General features: G+C 39.7%; 1 protein-coding gene across 4 annotated transcripts in view; it reads left to right on the top strand.

Moving 5' to 3' along the window:
• The window catches only part of cpx (synaptic transmission protein complexin), an 874,417-nt gene that overhangs the window by 669,069 nt on the left and 187,015 nt on the right, over nt 1-18,333 (top strand). For all 4 annotated transcript variants that reach the window (XM_070087415.1, XM_070087414.1, XM_070087416.1 and 1 more), the window contains exon 3: nt 5,071-5,240. In XM_070087415.1, coding sequence (XP_069943516.1) covers nt 5,071-5,240 — 170 coding nt within the window. The remainder of the gene's footprint in view (nt 1-5,070; nt 5,241-18,333) is intronic.

Here is an 18,333-nt window from a genome sequence, read left to right as displayed (position 1 = left end):
GCTGACTCTTCTGGACCATTAAACTATTGGGATCTCAAGCTGAAAAAAATAATAAAAATCCAAATATATATCTATACCATGATTTTTTTTATTTTCTTGAGCCATTTTGCAGATCTTTTTTTATGAAATATTCAGTTGGATTTGCAATATTGACTTTTTTTTATATAAATTATATAGTCTGCAATGCGTCTCATTAGAGTATAAAGGTTGAGTGAATTTCATTAAGATCAGACAAGTGGTTTTCACGAAATATATTAGAAAGCAATTCCATTGTAAGAAAAAGGAAAAAAGGAGGGTTGGGACACTGATATTTCTCAACTTTACAGGATACCGACCGTCAGTTATCACAGTGTGATTGGCTTCTATAATTATTGGTAACAGACTGGCATAAACACAGACACACAGTGGTGGTGATAGTTGTGATGATAATGGTGGTGATAGTTGTGGCGGTGGTGATAGTTGCGGTGGTGGTGATAGTTGTGGTTGTGCTGATGGTAATAGCTGTGTTTGTGGTAATGGTTGCCATAGCTGTGGTGATGGTGGTGATAGGTGTAGTTGTGTTCATGGCAGTAACGACAGTAATGGTGATGGTGGTGGATATTTTGGGTGTGGTGACGGACATACAGCATTTTCAAGTATGAATATATATATATATATATATATATATATGTAGATCTTATGGCAGCCAGAAGCGTCCAGATGGTATCACACGTTAAGCCTGGACAGACGGTAAGCAGGTGGTGTGGAACTACACATGTGCATCTACCTTGGCTGACACCTATCTCCAATACACCAGGGAGGAAGGAGGGGCAGCTGCCAGCTTCAGGGAGTCCCAAAAGTCTACAAAATATGGAGAACTTGCCCATCATTATATGTTTGTTCCCATAGGCTCGGAGACCCTTGGCTCAAGGGGAAAGAGAGCATCTAAGTTCCTTAAGAAGCTAGGCAAAAGACTCATCAAGGTAACTAGGGATCCCAGGGCAGCTAGTTTTCTGTTCCAGCGACTCAGTGCTGCTGTTCAGAGGGGTAATGCCTGCTGTATTTTGGGCACGCGCCGCAGCTCTGAGGAGCTGGATGAGATTTTCACATTATGGTCAGTGGTGAACATGTAACAATATGTACTAAACATGTATCTCTCACACCTCATGTACTGTATATGCCATCTTTATATCAATAATGTATCTCTTAAACCTTTTGTCCCATATTATGTAAAAAAATATACCTATTGGTAAAAAAGAATGAAAAGTTGGGGTGGTAGGGGAAGTGAAATATTCAAACGGCTTCAGGAAGAAATCCAAATATTCTTCCTTGAAGCCTTTTTATCCACTTCTCCTAAGCTATGGGTCCCACAATTTACACCAGAGGTGGGCCCCATCCTATATATATATATATATATATATATATATATATATATATATATATATATATATATATATATATGCGCACACGCATATGTATACTCATCCATACATATAATAATGCCTACACATATGCATATTCCCACACGTATACATATGAAAGTGTAGAAGCATTCTTGCATAAATATGCATACGCTTACATATGCATAAGTATATAAATTTATCAGTACACATGTGCTCACATGTATACGTCCATTTGCATAAATATACATTTGCACACGCATGTATAATATATAAAAGGGTACACGCGTTCAGGTATACATATGCACAAATATACACACACAAATCCAAATTCATATTAATATATTTTGCTGCATTGGAATTTTATGACCACCCTGCACTATTCCTTTTGTGTTCATTCAGGTAGAGGGGGCTGGACTTGGGAGATACGGGGGATAGATTTCTCGGATCACGCAGCGACAGAAGTACATCTAGTGTATGGTATGAAATTTTACCAGTCGATCTAAGTTTCTTGCGCGACCGTAAACAAGCGAAAAGACGTAGACGCGCACACAGCATGTTATTCAAGACATTTCCCCCACTGAGAGTTTTAGCAGGCGATACGTCGTCCCTTTTTAATAATGGCGTTATTACCTAGACTTTGATATATATGGGTTTACTGCGAGTATTTTAAATGTGAACATAAAATACCACTGGCTAACAACACTGGCCATAACATACCACTGGCTAACCTACAGTGACACCAACACTTCCAAGTCTCCGCTTCTCGTTGACTTCCCACTAATTTTGTTTGTAACATCGTAGCTGGGACAACTTCCTTGACTTAACAGTTAACTCTGTGATGAAATCTTGAATAAATTGTTCACTCCATAGGCAACGCTGATGCCTTATGGCAGGAACCATCTTACTGTTAAATTGATCAGAGTCCCTTAACCAGTGTGATACACACACACACACACACACACACACACACACACACACACACACACACACACACACACACACACACACACACACACACACATACACGTGGTATAACACCAGTCACATCCCCTGAAGCGCACATCAACCAAATAACTACAGGATATGGGCGCCTAGCAAACCTAAGAACAGCATTCCGACATCTTAATAAGGAATCGTTCAGGACCCTGTACACCGTGTACGTTAGGCCCATATTGGAGTATGTGGCACCAGTGTGGAACCCACACCTAGCCAAACACGTAAAGAAACTAGAGAAAGTGCAAAGGTTTGCAACAAGACTAGTTCCAGAGCTAAGAGGTATGTCCTACGAGGAGAGGTTAAGGGAAATCGACCTGACGACACTGGAGGACAGGAGAGATAGGGGGGACATGATAACGACATACAAAATACTGAGTGGAATTGACAAGGTGGACAAAGGATGTTCCAGAGTTGGGACACAGCAACAAAGGGACACAGTTGGAAGTTGAAGACACAGATGAATCACAGGGATGTTAGGAAGTATTTCTTCAGCCACAGAGTAGTCAGAAAGTGGAATAGTTTGGGAAGCGACGTAGAAGCTTTAAGCAGAGGTATGATAAAGCTCACGGTTCAGGGAGAGTGACTTAGTAGCGATCAGTGAAGACGTGGGGCCAGGAGTTATGAATCGACCCCTGCAACCACAAATATGTGAGTACACACACATTCTCTCTCTCTCTCTCTTTCTCTCTCTCTCTCTCTCTCTCTCTCTCTCTCTCTCTCTCTCTCTCTCTCTCTCTCTCTCTCTCTCTCTCTCCATATAATTACGGTTTTCTTGCTGAAGGAGAGATTATTATAAATATGGGGAGCGCTAAACCCGAAAATATACAGCGCCTGGGGAGGGGAACACATTCAGACTCAATTCAGGGAACTGGAGCATAGATCCAATTCCCTAGATCAAGAGCCCCTCACCAGTGCCGAGGAACTTCCATTGTGGGGATGGAGAAGGGAGAGATAGAGAGAGAGAGAGAGAGAGAGAGAGAGAGAGAGAGAGAGAGAGAGAGAGAACGAGAAAGAATGAACGAATAAATGAATGTAACAAAATATATAATACTGTAAAGACAACATTCATCTCAGGTGTTGGGGAGAAACTCAGCTTGAAGATAATTAAGGAAGAAAGAAGGACAATCTGACAAGAATTATGAGATGAAGAAAAATTATAAGAGTCACGTTGTTGTTGCTGTTGGTGGCGGCGACGACCGTGGGTGGTGGTGATGGTGATGATGCTGTTACTTCCGGTATAGTGACTCTCCTGCCGACCCAGTCTTCACCATCTTTCCCTCCACCTCCCCCTGCCACCCCTGAGCGCACACCACGACATACTGCCTTAATTACACCACCCTCTTCTCTTTTTCTTCTGCACCGACCTCTAACAGACTTCCTGGCATTTATGTTCCACGGTAATAGCTTCTACAATTTTCTAAGTCATCCTCTAGAACAGACAAAAAAAAATCGTTTAACATTATGTTTACACGACTGGCTTTCTCTCATAAACTCCTCCCTGACTGCGCTGGAATCAGTTAAAGTCACTGCATTAAAACAAAAGAGCATCGGGCAGAAAGCAATCAAGTTAATCGAATACCACCGAGGGAGCCGCACAGCGGATCCCGACTGGCTGGCAAGCCGCTCTTGCTGCTTCTGCTTCACTGATTTCACCACAGATAAATTGTTGCCACTTTCCCCGTACCATGATTTTGGGGGTCGAGCGACAGTTTGTGGATGCTGGGGAGAGGGAGGTGTAGGTTGTTCTTTGATGAAAAATATTTTTGCCCCATTATTTGATCACAATGGGGCAAAACTAATTAATGAGTACATGGGGCCAACGAGTTTTCTATGACATTTTAATTTTTAGCATATATATATATATATATATATATATATATATATATATATATATATATATATATATATATATATATATATATATATATATATATATATATATATATATATATATATATATATATATATATATATATATATATATATATATATACATACATACAATTTAAGTCTTAATGAAGTACTGAAAATAAATAAACAGAAAGATGGACGAGAGACTCGAACCTTGTATCCATACTCCACCCAGCCCAGTGGGCGGGTAGTGGATGGGTGAGTGGGTGGTGGTTGGGTGGGTAACGGGGGTTGATGCATCGTCCGTTTTGTTTAACTTCCCGGTAATCAATGACGAGTCATGTACCAATATTTGGTAAGTATCAAATGGAAAACATTAATAGCCAATTAAAACATTTATTAAAATTAAACATGAAAGATGGCAAATAAATCATCTGCGATACCAAAATATAAACAAAAAATAAACAGTTTACAATAAACAATAGTTGAAGCCTTAAATAATTTTTACAGTACGTTAACAATTATTAAATTAATAATTATAATACACTGGTAAAATAATTGAACACATTCTGCATTGCTGTACTCTAATGGTAATATCCGTGTTTAATTAAACTAATTGATTAAACTAATTGATTAAATGAATAAACTAATTAAATTAATTATGCTTCTGACTCTGTCCCTAACACTGGTTATATTACCCTTGTTATCCTCTTACCTATTATCTTACCTATTATCTATTTGTTTAATCTATCTGATCAAACATTAACGTTTCCTCTGAGAATCTCCTTTTAAAACTCTCTCACTAACAACATTTTACTGACCATTTCTTTCTCCTTAACAGGCCAGTTACCTGGCGGTGGTGACGGTGGCGACGAAGGAGATAAGGAGAAGGAGGAGGAGGCAGAGAGAGAGCGTCTTGAAGCCATCAGGGAAGCCGAAGACCGACGCAAGGAGAAGCACCGCAAGTTGGAGGAGGAGCGAGAGGGCATGAGACAGGGCATCAGGGACAAGGTAGGTCGTGGAGGAAAAGCTGAAAGAGCGACAGGGCATGAGACAGGGCATTAGAAACAATGTGAACACAGGGGTCATTCTTGAGGTAAGCTTCAAGAGGAGTAAGAGGGCATGAGAGAGGACAAGAAACCAGGTAGGTCATGCCTTAGCTTCTCCTGTCTTGGGTCTGAGACGGAATTATTCGACCACGTTGGTTAGAATATAAGCGCCTGACAGATCACGCCTGGGTAAAAAACATACCAGCAAGACAGGGCGAGAGTAAATCAGTTGTGCTTATATATTGTCACTTTTGAATTGTCACCATGGGTCATAGAGAAAGGCGGGTGAGACGTAATCACTTAAAGCAGATTACCTTTAAATAGGTCATTTTTAAAATAGACTGGTCACAGGTGGCTCGTGAATTACACCAAGAGGGCGCTGGAACAGCAACCTTAATATATTATGCATCTCCAAGGAAGAATATATATATATATCAAACAGTCACTTTTACATAACGTAAGCTCTGTAAACTAGTGTAATAAATTACACTTTGTGTTAAGGACTCCCTATAAAACTTGCTTATCAACTTTCCTATAATACAATTCTACGTTCGTATTGGCTCCTTCATATATGTCTAAAGTTGAGAAAATGAAAGGAGCTAAAACTCAGTAAGCATGCAGCTGGAGCTGTTATTTGTTGTTCTTCCGAAATCTGTTAATGTCCTTCAGTGAGTCGAAATCTCAGGTTTAAAGGCTAGCTCACTGGATTACCATATTCTTAGGACTGATTTGCCATGTGATTGAACACCATCTCTTCTCTGAGATGATTTCCAAAACGCTAGTCAACTGCTATTTTTGGACACACTTTAATGCAGAATTTTTAGCAATACTTTTGTTTGTACAGCATTTATCTGGTTTATTTTTTAGAACATTCTGATTATGCACTTCACAGCTCATAGAACAGGAGATTGAATTTATTTTTCCTACATTTTTTTTAAATTTGGTCACAGAATTTCATAGATTCTTATTTCTCGGCCAGAGATGAAAAAGAGATGAAAGATTTTGAAATTAGAAATATAATGATTTTTCCTAACTTGGGCGAACTGAAATCTGCAAACAAAATTCTCTCTTATAATGAAGTGAAGATTGCTTACAGAAGTGCAAATACTATTAAGATATTTTTCGGAAGACAGCCAGTTGAATGAAGTTAGAAATGATTTACAAGTCCAGATACCTTACGTGAATCTCGCCTGCATACCCAGGAAGGTTGGAGGGAGGTCAAGGAGATTGCCGGTGCTAGGGACTTGAACATCCAGCAGGACTCTGTGATTGTATTAGATCGAAGTAGAAGCAAGTTTTTTTTTTGGGCTTTAAGTGCTGTTGCTGTTTACCTGGAGAGAGTTCCAGGGGTCAACGTCCCCGCGGCCCGGTCTGTGACCAGGCCTCATGGTGGATCAGAGCCTGATCAACCAGGCTGTTACTGCTGGCTGCACGCAATCCAACGTACGAGCCACAGCCCGGCTGGTCAGGTACCGACTTTAGGTGCTTCTCCAGTGCCTGCTTGAAGACAGCCAGGGGTCTATTGGCAATCCCCCTTGTGTATGCTGGGAGGCAGTTGAACAGTCTCGGGCCCCTGACACTTATTGTATTGTCTCTTAACGTGCTAGTGAAACCTCTGCTTTTCATTGGAGGATGTTGCATCGTCTGCCGAGTCTTTTGCTTTCGTTATGAGTGATTTTCTTGTGCAAGTTCAGTAATAGCCCCTCTAGGATTTTCCAGGTGTATATAATCATGCATCTCTCCTGCCTGCGTTCCAGGGAGTACAGGTTCAGGAACTTCAAGCGCTCCCAGTAATTGAGGTGTTTTATCTCCGTTATGCGCACCGTGAAGGTTCTCTGTACATTTTCTAGGTCAGCAATTTCACCTGCCTTGAATGGTGCTGTTAGTTTGCAGCAATATTCCAGCCTAGATAGAACAAGCGACCTGAAGAGTGTCATCATGGGCTTGGCATCTCTAGTTTTGAAGGTTATCATTATCCATCACGTCATTTTTCTAGCAGATGCGATTGATACAGTGTTATGGTCCTTGAAGGTGAGATCCTTCGACATGATCACTCCCAGGTCTTTGACGTTGGTTTCTCGCTCTATTTTGTGGAAGAAATTTGTTTTGTACTCTGATGAAGTTTTAATTTCCTCATGTTTACCATATCGGAGTAATTGAAATTTCTCATCGTTGAACTTCATATTGTTTTCTGCAGCCCACTGAAAGATTTGGTTGATGTTCGCCTGGAGCCTTGCAGTGTCTACAATGGAAGACACTGTCATGCATATTCGGGTGCCATCTGCAAAGGAAGTCACGGTGCTGTGGCTGACATCCTTGTCTATGTCAGATATGAGGATGAGAAACAAGATGGGAGCGAGTACTGTGCCTTGTGTGAGCATGGCAAAATTCATGAAATAATTTAGGAAAACTGGTTAGCCAAACTTAAGTCCTGAAGTAGAGAAGTACAGTTTCTGCACTCTGAAGGATGAATGGAGGAACAATGGACTATGCAGCAGAACTCTTCTCCAGCCTGAGGGACTGACCACCTAAAAGTTACGTCTTTGAGGGTGATGGACTGATTACATTGTCTTTACGTCTCTTCTACTTCTGCTTTCTTCTCCGTATAAGACTGAAGAAGCCTACTATGTAGGCGAAACGTTTCTCATTAAAGATAACTAACTGTTGCACATGTATTTTACTTATATAAGTTAGATTCGTACACTGTTGAACTTGTAGTTCATAGCCTCAAGCTGGGATGTTTTGCTAAGTCATTGGATTGTTCTAGGTATAAGTGCCCACTCCCTTTCTACTTGCCAAGTCTCCAAGCTGAATGGCCTCATAAAATAAATGGCATTGGTTAATGGCCTAAGAAAATTTGTACTTTTTTTCACAAATGGAGCATTTGCATTAGCATATGCTGAGATTCAACAGGTTCCTCCGAGCATTCCCATTATAATGGGATCCCATCGCACTAATCAGTGCGATGGGATCCCATCTTCTTTGATAGCTTATGCTACGACTCATTCAGGGTCTATCCTGTGTTTGTGCTGCCGTGACCTTGCATGGTGTAGGTTTATTCAGGAATTTTATGCCTGGCTAATTATATTTTTTCATTATTTATTTTTTATTCTTGATTCAATTTGGGTATTTCTATGTTAATATATAACGAACTATATTATTGTTTATCGCATGTCTCTCGTCATCCCTCATTGTCCTCGTCCACACAGCAGTTAGCAATTTACCATAAAATTTTATAAATGCTAGTGAAATATTATGTTACAGTTCTGCTAGTGTGATGTAACTATATTTAAGGTGTCACAGCCGTGTCTGTTATTATTTGTTGAAACAGTTAACATAAAGCCGAACACAACGTCTGAATTCGTGCTGTGCTCTTTCTGGACACCAGAAACTGACTAAAAGTTAAGTCAAACAAAGTTAGTGGAAATTTGTTTCATAGTGAAGCTTGAGAGTAGCCTTGATATTTTTATTCCTTGGTACTGTCTGACAACTGTTTTTTGGTGCCTCTTCGGGGCCTGCCTGTCCTCGCTTCCTCTCTCTCTCTCTCTCTCTCTCTCTCTCTCTCTCTCTCTCTCTCCGTTCCATTATCCTCAGTTTTTCATATATATATATATATATATATATATATATATATATATATATATATATATATATATATATATATATATATATATATATATATATATATATATATAATATATATAATATATATATATAATATATATATATATATATATATATAATATATATATATATATATATATATATATATATATATATAATATATATATATATATATATATATATATAATATATATATATATATATATATATATATATATATATATATATAATATATATATATATATATATATATATAATATATATATATATATATATATATATATATATATATATATATATATATATATATACATATATATATAATATATATATATATATATATATATATATATATATATATATATATATATATATATACTAAAGATTTAAGAGATACATTGTTGATATAAAGGTGGCATATACGGTACATGTTACGTGTGTTTCACCAATTATAAGGCGAAAATCTCATCCAGCTCCTCAGAGCTGGGGCGTGTGCCCAAAATACAGCAGGCATTACCCCTTTGAACAGCTGCACTGAGCCACTGGAACAGAAAACTAACTGCCCTGGGATCCCTAGTTACCCTGACGAGTCTTTTTTCCCAAGGGGGCGCAAACTGGATACCTTGGGAAAAATTGGGCCCCCCAGTCCATTTAAGGTTAGCTTGGGCCCCAAGCCTGCCTTTTAGAGTTGGGGGACTGAAAAATTCCTCAAAAGTAAGTGAAAAGGGGCCCCAAAGGGGAAGGGGGCACATCCCAGGGTCAACCCGGGGAAAATAAGCACTTTGGAAAGGGCCCAACAACGGTTAGGAGCCAGGCCCCTTCTCCCAATCCCTTTCCCAAATTTTTTCCTGAGAATTGTGTCAATGGCATTGCTTCCGGAGGGGCCCAGTAAGACACTGCTTGTGGGGGGAAATGTTCCCCCAAAATTCTGATCTCACCGTATTTATACGGGTTGGGCCTTATTTTCCTTTGGGAAAGAATTCAGAGGACCCATTTCCGTCCCCAATGTGTAAGATTTAAGGGGTTTGATTTTGCATGGCCCTTCAGGGAACCAGATGTTTGGGGTCAGCCCCCCCTTGATTTTAAATGAATACAGAAGAGAAAAGGAAAAAAGGACTCCGTTGGGCAACCCCCAGATGTGATTTAGCTCTCCAAAGAGAAAACATTGATTCCTTGCTATTAAGGAAAAAAGGGGGAAAAGGGCCAGAGAAATTTCTATCTGGTTAAAAATCCCCGTTCTTTTCAGGAGATTTAACATTCGAAATTAATTTTCCACTGCATTGTCCTAGGGAGGTTGGATATACGCCCTTTTTGGGAGAATTTCCCCATTTTTGAAGGAAAATGCTTTTGCCCTTATGGGGCCCGTGCACGAATACTTCACAACCGGGTTTTTGGGGGGAATTGGTTTTCTATGCAATTGCCGATTTTCCCCCCTTTCTTTTTTTAAAAGTTTAAAAAAAAAGGTTAATTTTTCGGGGAACGCCGCCGGAATTTTCAATTTTAAATTTAAAAAATTTTGAACCCCCCTAAGGGATTTATCATTTCCCTTTTTAAAGTTTTGGGCCCATTCCGATTTTTAGAGGGAACGACATTGTTGCTTTATCCTTAATGGAACTTGAACTGTGTCTGAGATTCTCTCATGCCACCTTCTGGATCATATTGTGTCTACTAGTTTAACCACTCATTGTTTTAATGTCCTCTCTGCTTCTCTGTTTCCTGACATAGTCATTGTGGTTTCTTGTTTTGATCTTTAATGGCGCTACATTTTTCTAATAAATTTTCTACTTGTGGCAATTATTTGCTCACTAAATGAATAACCTAAATGTCATGTTAAAAATAATTTTGTTGAGTATCTAGGAAGTGAGTCGTTAACTGCTAGATTTTACTAGCTAGCGTTAAGCGTTGTCCAGACGAAGTGATCTGTGACAATGACCAAACTCTCCACCCATCACTCTCCCATTAACACCCATCACACTCCACCTCACCACCCATCACACCCCACCTCACCACCCATCACATCCCACCTCACCACCAATCACATCCCACCTCACTACCCATCACTCCTTATCACCACCCATCATTCCCCCATCACCCCGCTCACCACCCATCACTCCACCTCACCACCTATCACCCTCTCCTCACCACCCACCATACCCATCCTCACCACCATGAACTCCATCCCTCTCTCCTCTCTTATCTCATCCCCTCTTCCTCACTTTCCTCCCTATCATCCCTCCTACCCTCCCTCAGTTTCCTCACCTTTATGACTCCTTATCTCCCTTACCCTTAACTCTTCCCTCACTCCCTCCATCCCTTTCCTCACCCATAACATCGTGCCCTCCAAGCCTTCCTCCTTCTCCTCATCCTCTATACATCCTTCCCTATGTCCCTCCTTACCATTAATATCCCTTCCCTTCTTCCATCACCCTTACCATCCCTCCCCTCATTCCTTTCTTCCTCCAGTATTTCTCCGTTCTCTCATGCCTACCATCCTTCTTCCCTTTCCTCACACCTGTTACTCCTTACTCTCTCATTCCTCCCTCCCCCATCAATTACCTCTCCACTCTTCCCCATCTAACCTCCCTCACCCCCAACAAAGTCTTCACTTATCACACTCGATAGCAATTGGAGATTTTCCAGCGGTACTTCTCCTTCCCTTCCTCTTCAAATAACTTCTGTATTGATCTAAAGTTTCCCAATTCACAGGCAACCCGCATATAAGAGTGGAGACTTAAGAGGACGCTTAGATCCATCTTAGACGTTTTTGACTAGAGAATGGACCAGGACCATTCTCTAGTTATTCTCTAGTCTCTAGTGTGAGTTATTATCGCTCAACCTAGTTGGCTGGTCATACCTTTACCTGTGGTCACAGAAGTCTGCGGATCACTTCTGAAGTGAATATCCAAGTAAAACGATACAAAATATATGATCCAGTAACAGTATTCTGACTTCAGTTTTCCTTCATGATGATGTTTTCTTCATATTTGTTTCTTCAGTGTACAACTCCGCGTTTTTCTTCCGAAATCCTCCGCTCTCCTCTTGCTGTCCCTCACCTCAATACATCGATCCGGTTGCTGATATCTTGGTGAATACGGTAGAAAATTTCCTTTCTGGGTTGTGTTGAAAGGCCAATATATGGAGCTCTCTTTGACTTGGGTATCACTAAACTTTGGTTTGAGAAGTATTTAGATTTACCCGTGTTTGGTGAGTAGCAATTTTTTTTTTGTAGTGTGTTTTTTCGTGCGGTGTTATGCGTTTTTTTAGAGGAATTGTTTTTAATGTGATTTTTGCGTGTTTTTTTAGGTGTCATATTTTTCGTTAGGTACTGAAGTGTCGTATGATGCATCTTGCATTCTTTTGTGAGTGTTGTGGGTGTTTTGTGTGGCACTGTGTCTCTCGTGTGGGGTAATTATTATGTGTTGTGTTTTCGTTGGATTTTCTGTTGTGTGAGAATTTGTTATATTTCACTGTGTTATATAGGGAAATAATTATGTAATATAGTTTTAATGTGTTATGTATTGTGCTGGTGCGTTCTGTGAAGTTCATATGTGACGCAACTATACTAGTGCGTTCTGTGAAGTTCATGGTGTGTTACGTACTGTGCTAGAGCGTTCTGTGAAGTTCATATGTGACGCAACTATACTAGTGCCTTCTGTGAAGTTCATATGTGACGCAACTGTGCTGGTGCGTTCTGTGAAGTTCATATGTGACGCAACTGTGCTGGTGCGTTCTGTGAAGTTCATGGTGTGTTATGTACTGTGCTAGAGCGTTCTGTGAAGTTCATATGTGACGCAACTATACTAGTGCCTTCTGTGAAGTTCATATGTGACGCAACTGTGCTGGTGCGTTCTGTGAAGTTCATGGGGTGTTATGGATAGTGTCGAAGCTTTGAAATTTTCGGTGTTTTAAAAAGTATTAATGTATTTTGTGAGACTTTTGTTGATTTATTCTACATATGATGTGCAGGTAATGTGTGTGACGAGTGGATGCGTTTGTTGAAAATATACTAATATATTTTTTCCTTCTCGAAATATTACTAATTACCAACATAGACTTCGAGAATTAATCATCCACTCTGTTTTCCCTCAAGCTGATTTCTCATGTTCGAGTCCTTGGTAAATTCCTAAATATAATTATTAATTTAACTGGGAAATAAAATTCTCCCCAAAACTGCTTATTCTGTTCCATGGGTAACAAAAATTTATTAACTCGGTGGTTGTCTACAGTTTTAGAAATATCCCTTCAACTGCTTTAAGAAAATTTTAGTGTTAAAGGAAATACGTTTACACAGACGTGTAAATCCAAACATAAATTCTCCATAAGATAAAGTGAAAAATTAACGTAACGGTGCATGTCATGAGGAGAGTTTCTCGCTGCTGTTGGTAGACCTTGGGTGTCGCTAGGTGAGGAATCGTTGATGCCTGTTAATGCTGGTTTGGTCTCTGGGTCGGAGGTGAGGATCTCGCACCTGGAGGTGAGCTGGGATATCACCTGGCCACAAACCGGTAACGTCCACGTAAGATTAGTTGCATTAATGATTTTGTAATGCTTAAGGCGCCTGTAATGATAAGTTTGGAATCTTTTTATGGCATACAGTGTGTTTATTCTCTGTTGACGACACATGTATTGTTAGTGTTCTAAGTTCGGCAGGCACATGAGAGTTTTATTATCCAGGTGTCGATGTTGCGTGAAGTTTTTCCTATGCATTGTTTGTCACAGTACATCCCAGTACTTGAAATATAACAAGACCCCATCAGTGATGTTTCTGAGATGGTAGTTTCCAGGTCTGGAGAAATAACACGTGCTTGTTATGGTAGGACTTCATCGCTGGTCTACTTTCTTCAGTGCTTGTGTGACTATATCGGCTGTGTTTCCAGTCTGGAAAATTAAATGTTTGTCATGACAATCATCCATTTTAGGAATAAGTATTAACTGGATCTTTTATGTGGAGTCTTGAATGGAGTATGAAGGGAAATATAATGTGAAGAAATTGTCACTCAATAGATTATTATTTTTCCAAGAATTCAGGGCTAAAATTTCTATCGGTTCTCAAGAAGTCAATGAAGATAAAAAAATTATTATACAGTCTAGATAAGACAAGAAATGCGTCATATGTTTCTTGTTGGTTTTACGATATATTTTGAATTTTATTTTTTTCGTTTCGTTTCATATGTCTGACATCAAACAGAGGTAGGATGCTGTCTACCTTTTTTTTTGTTAATTGAATGAAAGGTCGAAGCAAAGTTAAACTTTGTTTCGAAATTTTCGGTTCCAAAATGCATTATTGCAACGTCTTAGACCTCGCCCACGAATCGCAGCTAAATGCTGGTACAGGAGATGACATTAGGAAAACAGTCTGCGTCCAGGAACTCCAAGTAAATATTGGCTGTGAGGTTACTTGAGTAACCCCACAGCCATACCCAACATCTCGCTATAAACAAAAACACTGTTGAAACATAAGTAATTGAAATGCAAAATTTGGTAAGGTACACTGAAGCTGCGCAAAAAAGTGGCAGTTCCTCTGAAGTGTTACTAAGTCTTGCGACACACACAGCTTAGGAGAAACTTCACTCAACTTCAGCGCCTGAATATTAGAGCATTATATGCTTGCAGAACTCGTAATACCAACAATGACTGTGTCATGCACCGACACAATCACATCAGAGGACAAACAGATTTGTAAGAGGCTGAGAGGAAAGAGTTTGAGCAACAGCTGTAGTAACAGCGTCAGCAGCGGCATGAACGGAAGCTGTGCCATAACAACACTCACCAGCAACAGTAGCAACAACAGTAATTGTAATGAGAGTACAGCAACACTAAAAGCAGGGCTGACCGACGTTGATTAAGTCCCATATATAAGAATTAAGGCACAGCCCACGGACTGCCTTGACCTTGATACCTCCAGCCTTCTTTTGAAGCCTCTGATGGAAATAAACCACAAACTGACTTTAAATTTAAAGTGAGAGAGAGAGAAAAACGATCGAACAAACGAATGAGTAGAAATGAGAATGGAAAAACAACTGAGCAACGCGAGCAAGCGAAGGGCAGTTAAAAATGAAAAAGAAAAGGAGAAGAAAAGCGATATTCGTGTGGAGAGAGAGAGAAAAAAGAAACAGCGTGTTATATTGGAAATTAAGCAAATGTGATGCTGTGGCCTCAGGAAAGACGCCAAAACTCTTGGTGAATATTTCGCGTAATTCCTGGCATTATTACGCACCTTATTCTATGCATGAATTTTGCTCATATTTACATCTTGTCTTGTCCGCTTTTTTCCCCCAGCAGAAAATTCTTTCACATGTTTCACATACTGTCACGTGGTTTGTGTTCGCTTATTATTTACTGGTCCATACAAGGACCTGCCTTTATATGAGTCAGTCTGCCTCCTGCAGTGTTCCTCCGTTCTTACGTTCTTATGCTAACATGGATTCAAGGGCTTTCATTCACATTCCTATGACTTCACATGCTTCCACGTTCCTCTCACTGCTTTCACATACTGTCACGTGCGTGGCGTCACATTGTCATTTACTTTCATATGCTTGCACAGACTGTCGAATGATATCACGTGCTTTTATGTGCTTTCACTTGTGTATCCTCCTGTTGTATAATACGTATAATTGCATGTGTTGTATAACCACCTCTATAATCTCATACTGCATATCTTAATTATTTCTTGTGGTATGCCCTCTGGTATACCCTCTTATTGTATAACCTATTGTGTAAGGTCTTGTTGTATAATTTCCTGTTGTATAACCTCCTGTATATTTTATAATGTATAATCTCTCGTTTGAGCTATTCTCGTATATTGCTTAAGCTGCTGTAGCTTTGCGAAACAATTCCCAATTGAATCCAAGCTCAGCTTTACAGTTTTTCTATATGTTCAAAGAAATTGTAGGTTGCTTTTGAATTGTGTGTAGCATAACACAGCTTTGTTCATTTTGGAACCGAGTATAGGATAGGAAATGCTTGATCCATGGGAGTGGCGTGTAGGATGGGAACTGCTTCATCACTGGCATCTGTGTGTGTGTCGGAGTGGAATTGCTTGTAGCCTTTGGATTTGTGTGAAGACTAAGAATTGTTCAAATTTTGAGATTTGTGAATAAAATTCCTATACATATTTTCTTTGAAAAATCGTTGAATTTTTGTTCTTTTCCTTGAGAGAGACCATTGTTTTTTCTCTTTTTTTTAATAATTATAATTGCAGAAGATGCAAAACCTTCCATACCTTGAGATTTTGTAAGCTAAATTCCTATGTAATTGTTTTTCTTGGAAAGCGCGCGCGCGCGCGCACACACACACAGACACACACACACACACACACACACACACACACACACACACACACACACATACACACGTTTATATATATATATATATATATATATATATATATATATATATATATATATATATATATATATATATATATATATATATAATTTTTTTTTTTTTTTTTTTTTTTTTTTTTTTTTTTTCTTAAACATTTTTTTTTTGTACTTTATAAATATCAGCAAAGAAGAAAAATCTTCCTGTAAACTCATTGGTTTTACGTATTTTGTTAATAATTTTCAACCAAAAGACAAGAGGTCGGCATTTCACAATTCTGAAGCCAATAATCAGGAAGCGAGGGAAAAATTAATTAAAATCCTCGGCTGCTTTGAAACCACTAATGTTTGAATATTTGGTGTAGTTAGTGGCGACAGTCATAGATGTCATCACGTGATTGTCGACCCTAACAGACTTGTCTCCTCCTACCCTCGATGCTAGATAATTATTCCTTCTTTCACTTTGCTAGATAATTGTTCCTTCACCCTGCTAGATAATTGTTCCTTCCTTCACCCTGCTAGATAATTGCTCCTTTCTTCACCCTGCTAGATAATTGTTCCTTCCTTCACCCTACTAAATAATTGTTCCTTCCTTCACCCTGCTAGATAATTGTTCCCTCACTCTGCTAGATAATTGTTCCTTCCTTCGCCCTGCTAGATAATTGTTCCTTTTTTTACCCTGCTAGGTAATTGTTCCTTTTTTTACCCTGCTAGGTAATTGTTCCTTCACCCTGCTAGATAATTGTTCATTCCCTCCCTCTGCTGAATAATTGTTCCTTCCCTCACCCTGCTAGATAATTGTCCAGTCCCTCACCCTACAAGATAATTGTTCATTCCCTCACTCTGCTAGATAATTGTTCCTTCCTTCGCCCTGCTAGATAATTGTTCCTTTTTTTACCCTGCTAGGTAATTGTTCCTTCACCCTGCTAGATAATTGTTCCTTCCTTTACCACTAGATAATTGTTCCTTCACCCTGCTAGATAATTGTTCCTTCTTTCACTCTGCTAGATAATTGTTCCTTCACCCTGCTAGATAATTGTTCCTTCCTTCACCCTGCTAGATAATTGTTCCTTCCTCATGATAGCACTCTCCTCTCTGTCTCCTTGAACAGTGTAACTTCTTCCCTTCCAAATAACACTCTTTACCTTCCAGTTAATGCTCCATCCTTCCCAAGATAACAGTTTCTTCCCTTCCCCGCAAATAGCACTTCCCGGATAACATTCTTTTTCCCTCCGCCCCCATAGCACACTCTTGCGTCCTTCCCCAGATAGCACTCCTTCCCCGCAGATAGCACTCCCTCTCTCCCAGATAGCACTTCGGTACCCTCAGATAGCACTCTCTTGCTTCCCCCAAAATCATTAATTTGGACGTGGCGAGCCTCTGCATATATGATGAGCGCTTGTTGGGTTGTGATTGAAGGTTTTGTTTATCACCGCTCCAGAGTGACGCTCTCGCCACCACCACCACTCATCACCACCACCACCACCACCACCACCACCACCACCACTCATCATGACCACTGTTACGACTTTGATGTCGTAACTTAAATAAAACGGTCCTGGCTCCTAAAGGCTGCTCACACTGCTGTCTAGGCGTTATAAAATTACACTGAAAAACACAGCAACTCTTGGGCCACCATGTGCTCATATATAAAACAATATTAATTATTACTAGGAAAGACAAAAACTCACCGGCCTTACAAATAAACATGAGAGCACTTAAACACAAACACCTATAGTATACACTAAAAAATTTACCAAAATTACCTACTCAAATTACTGCCAACCCATGATAACTTCACCCAGCTGCCTTCCTACACGTACTGAACTAAACACACCTCTCATCTGCTCCTGTCTTGGCCACTGCCTGACTGACAGGAATAAAACGCGTTCACTTTCAGTTCAGTCCCGGAACTATGTTATATAATACATTTTTTCTGCATTTCAGTGCATAACAATCACCACCACCACTCTTGACCACCACCACCACTCATCATGATTACCACCACTACTACATCATCACTCGTCACCACCACTCATCACTTCCACAGCCACCATTTATTACTACCACCACTCACCACCACCATTCATCACTATCACCACCGCCACC

The sequence above is a fragment of the Cherax quadricarinatus genome, chromosome 21, assembly GCF_038502225.1.
Source record: "Cherax quadricarinatus isolate ZL_2023a chromosome 21, ASM3850222v1, whole genome shotgun sequence".
NCBI lineage: Eukaryota > Metazoa > Arthropoda > Malacostraca > Decapoda > Parastacidae > Cherax > Cherax quadricarinatus.
Note: the sequence above shows the minus strand (reverse complement) of the source record. Positions and strands in the feature narration are given on the sequence as shown.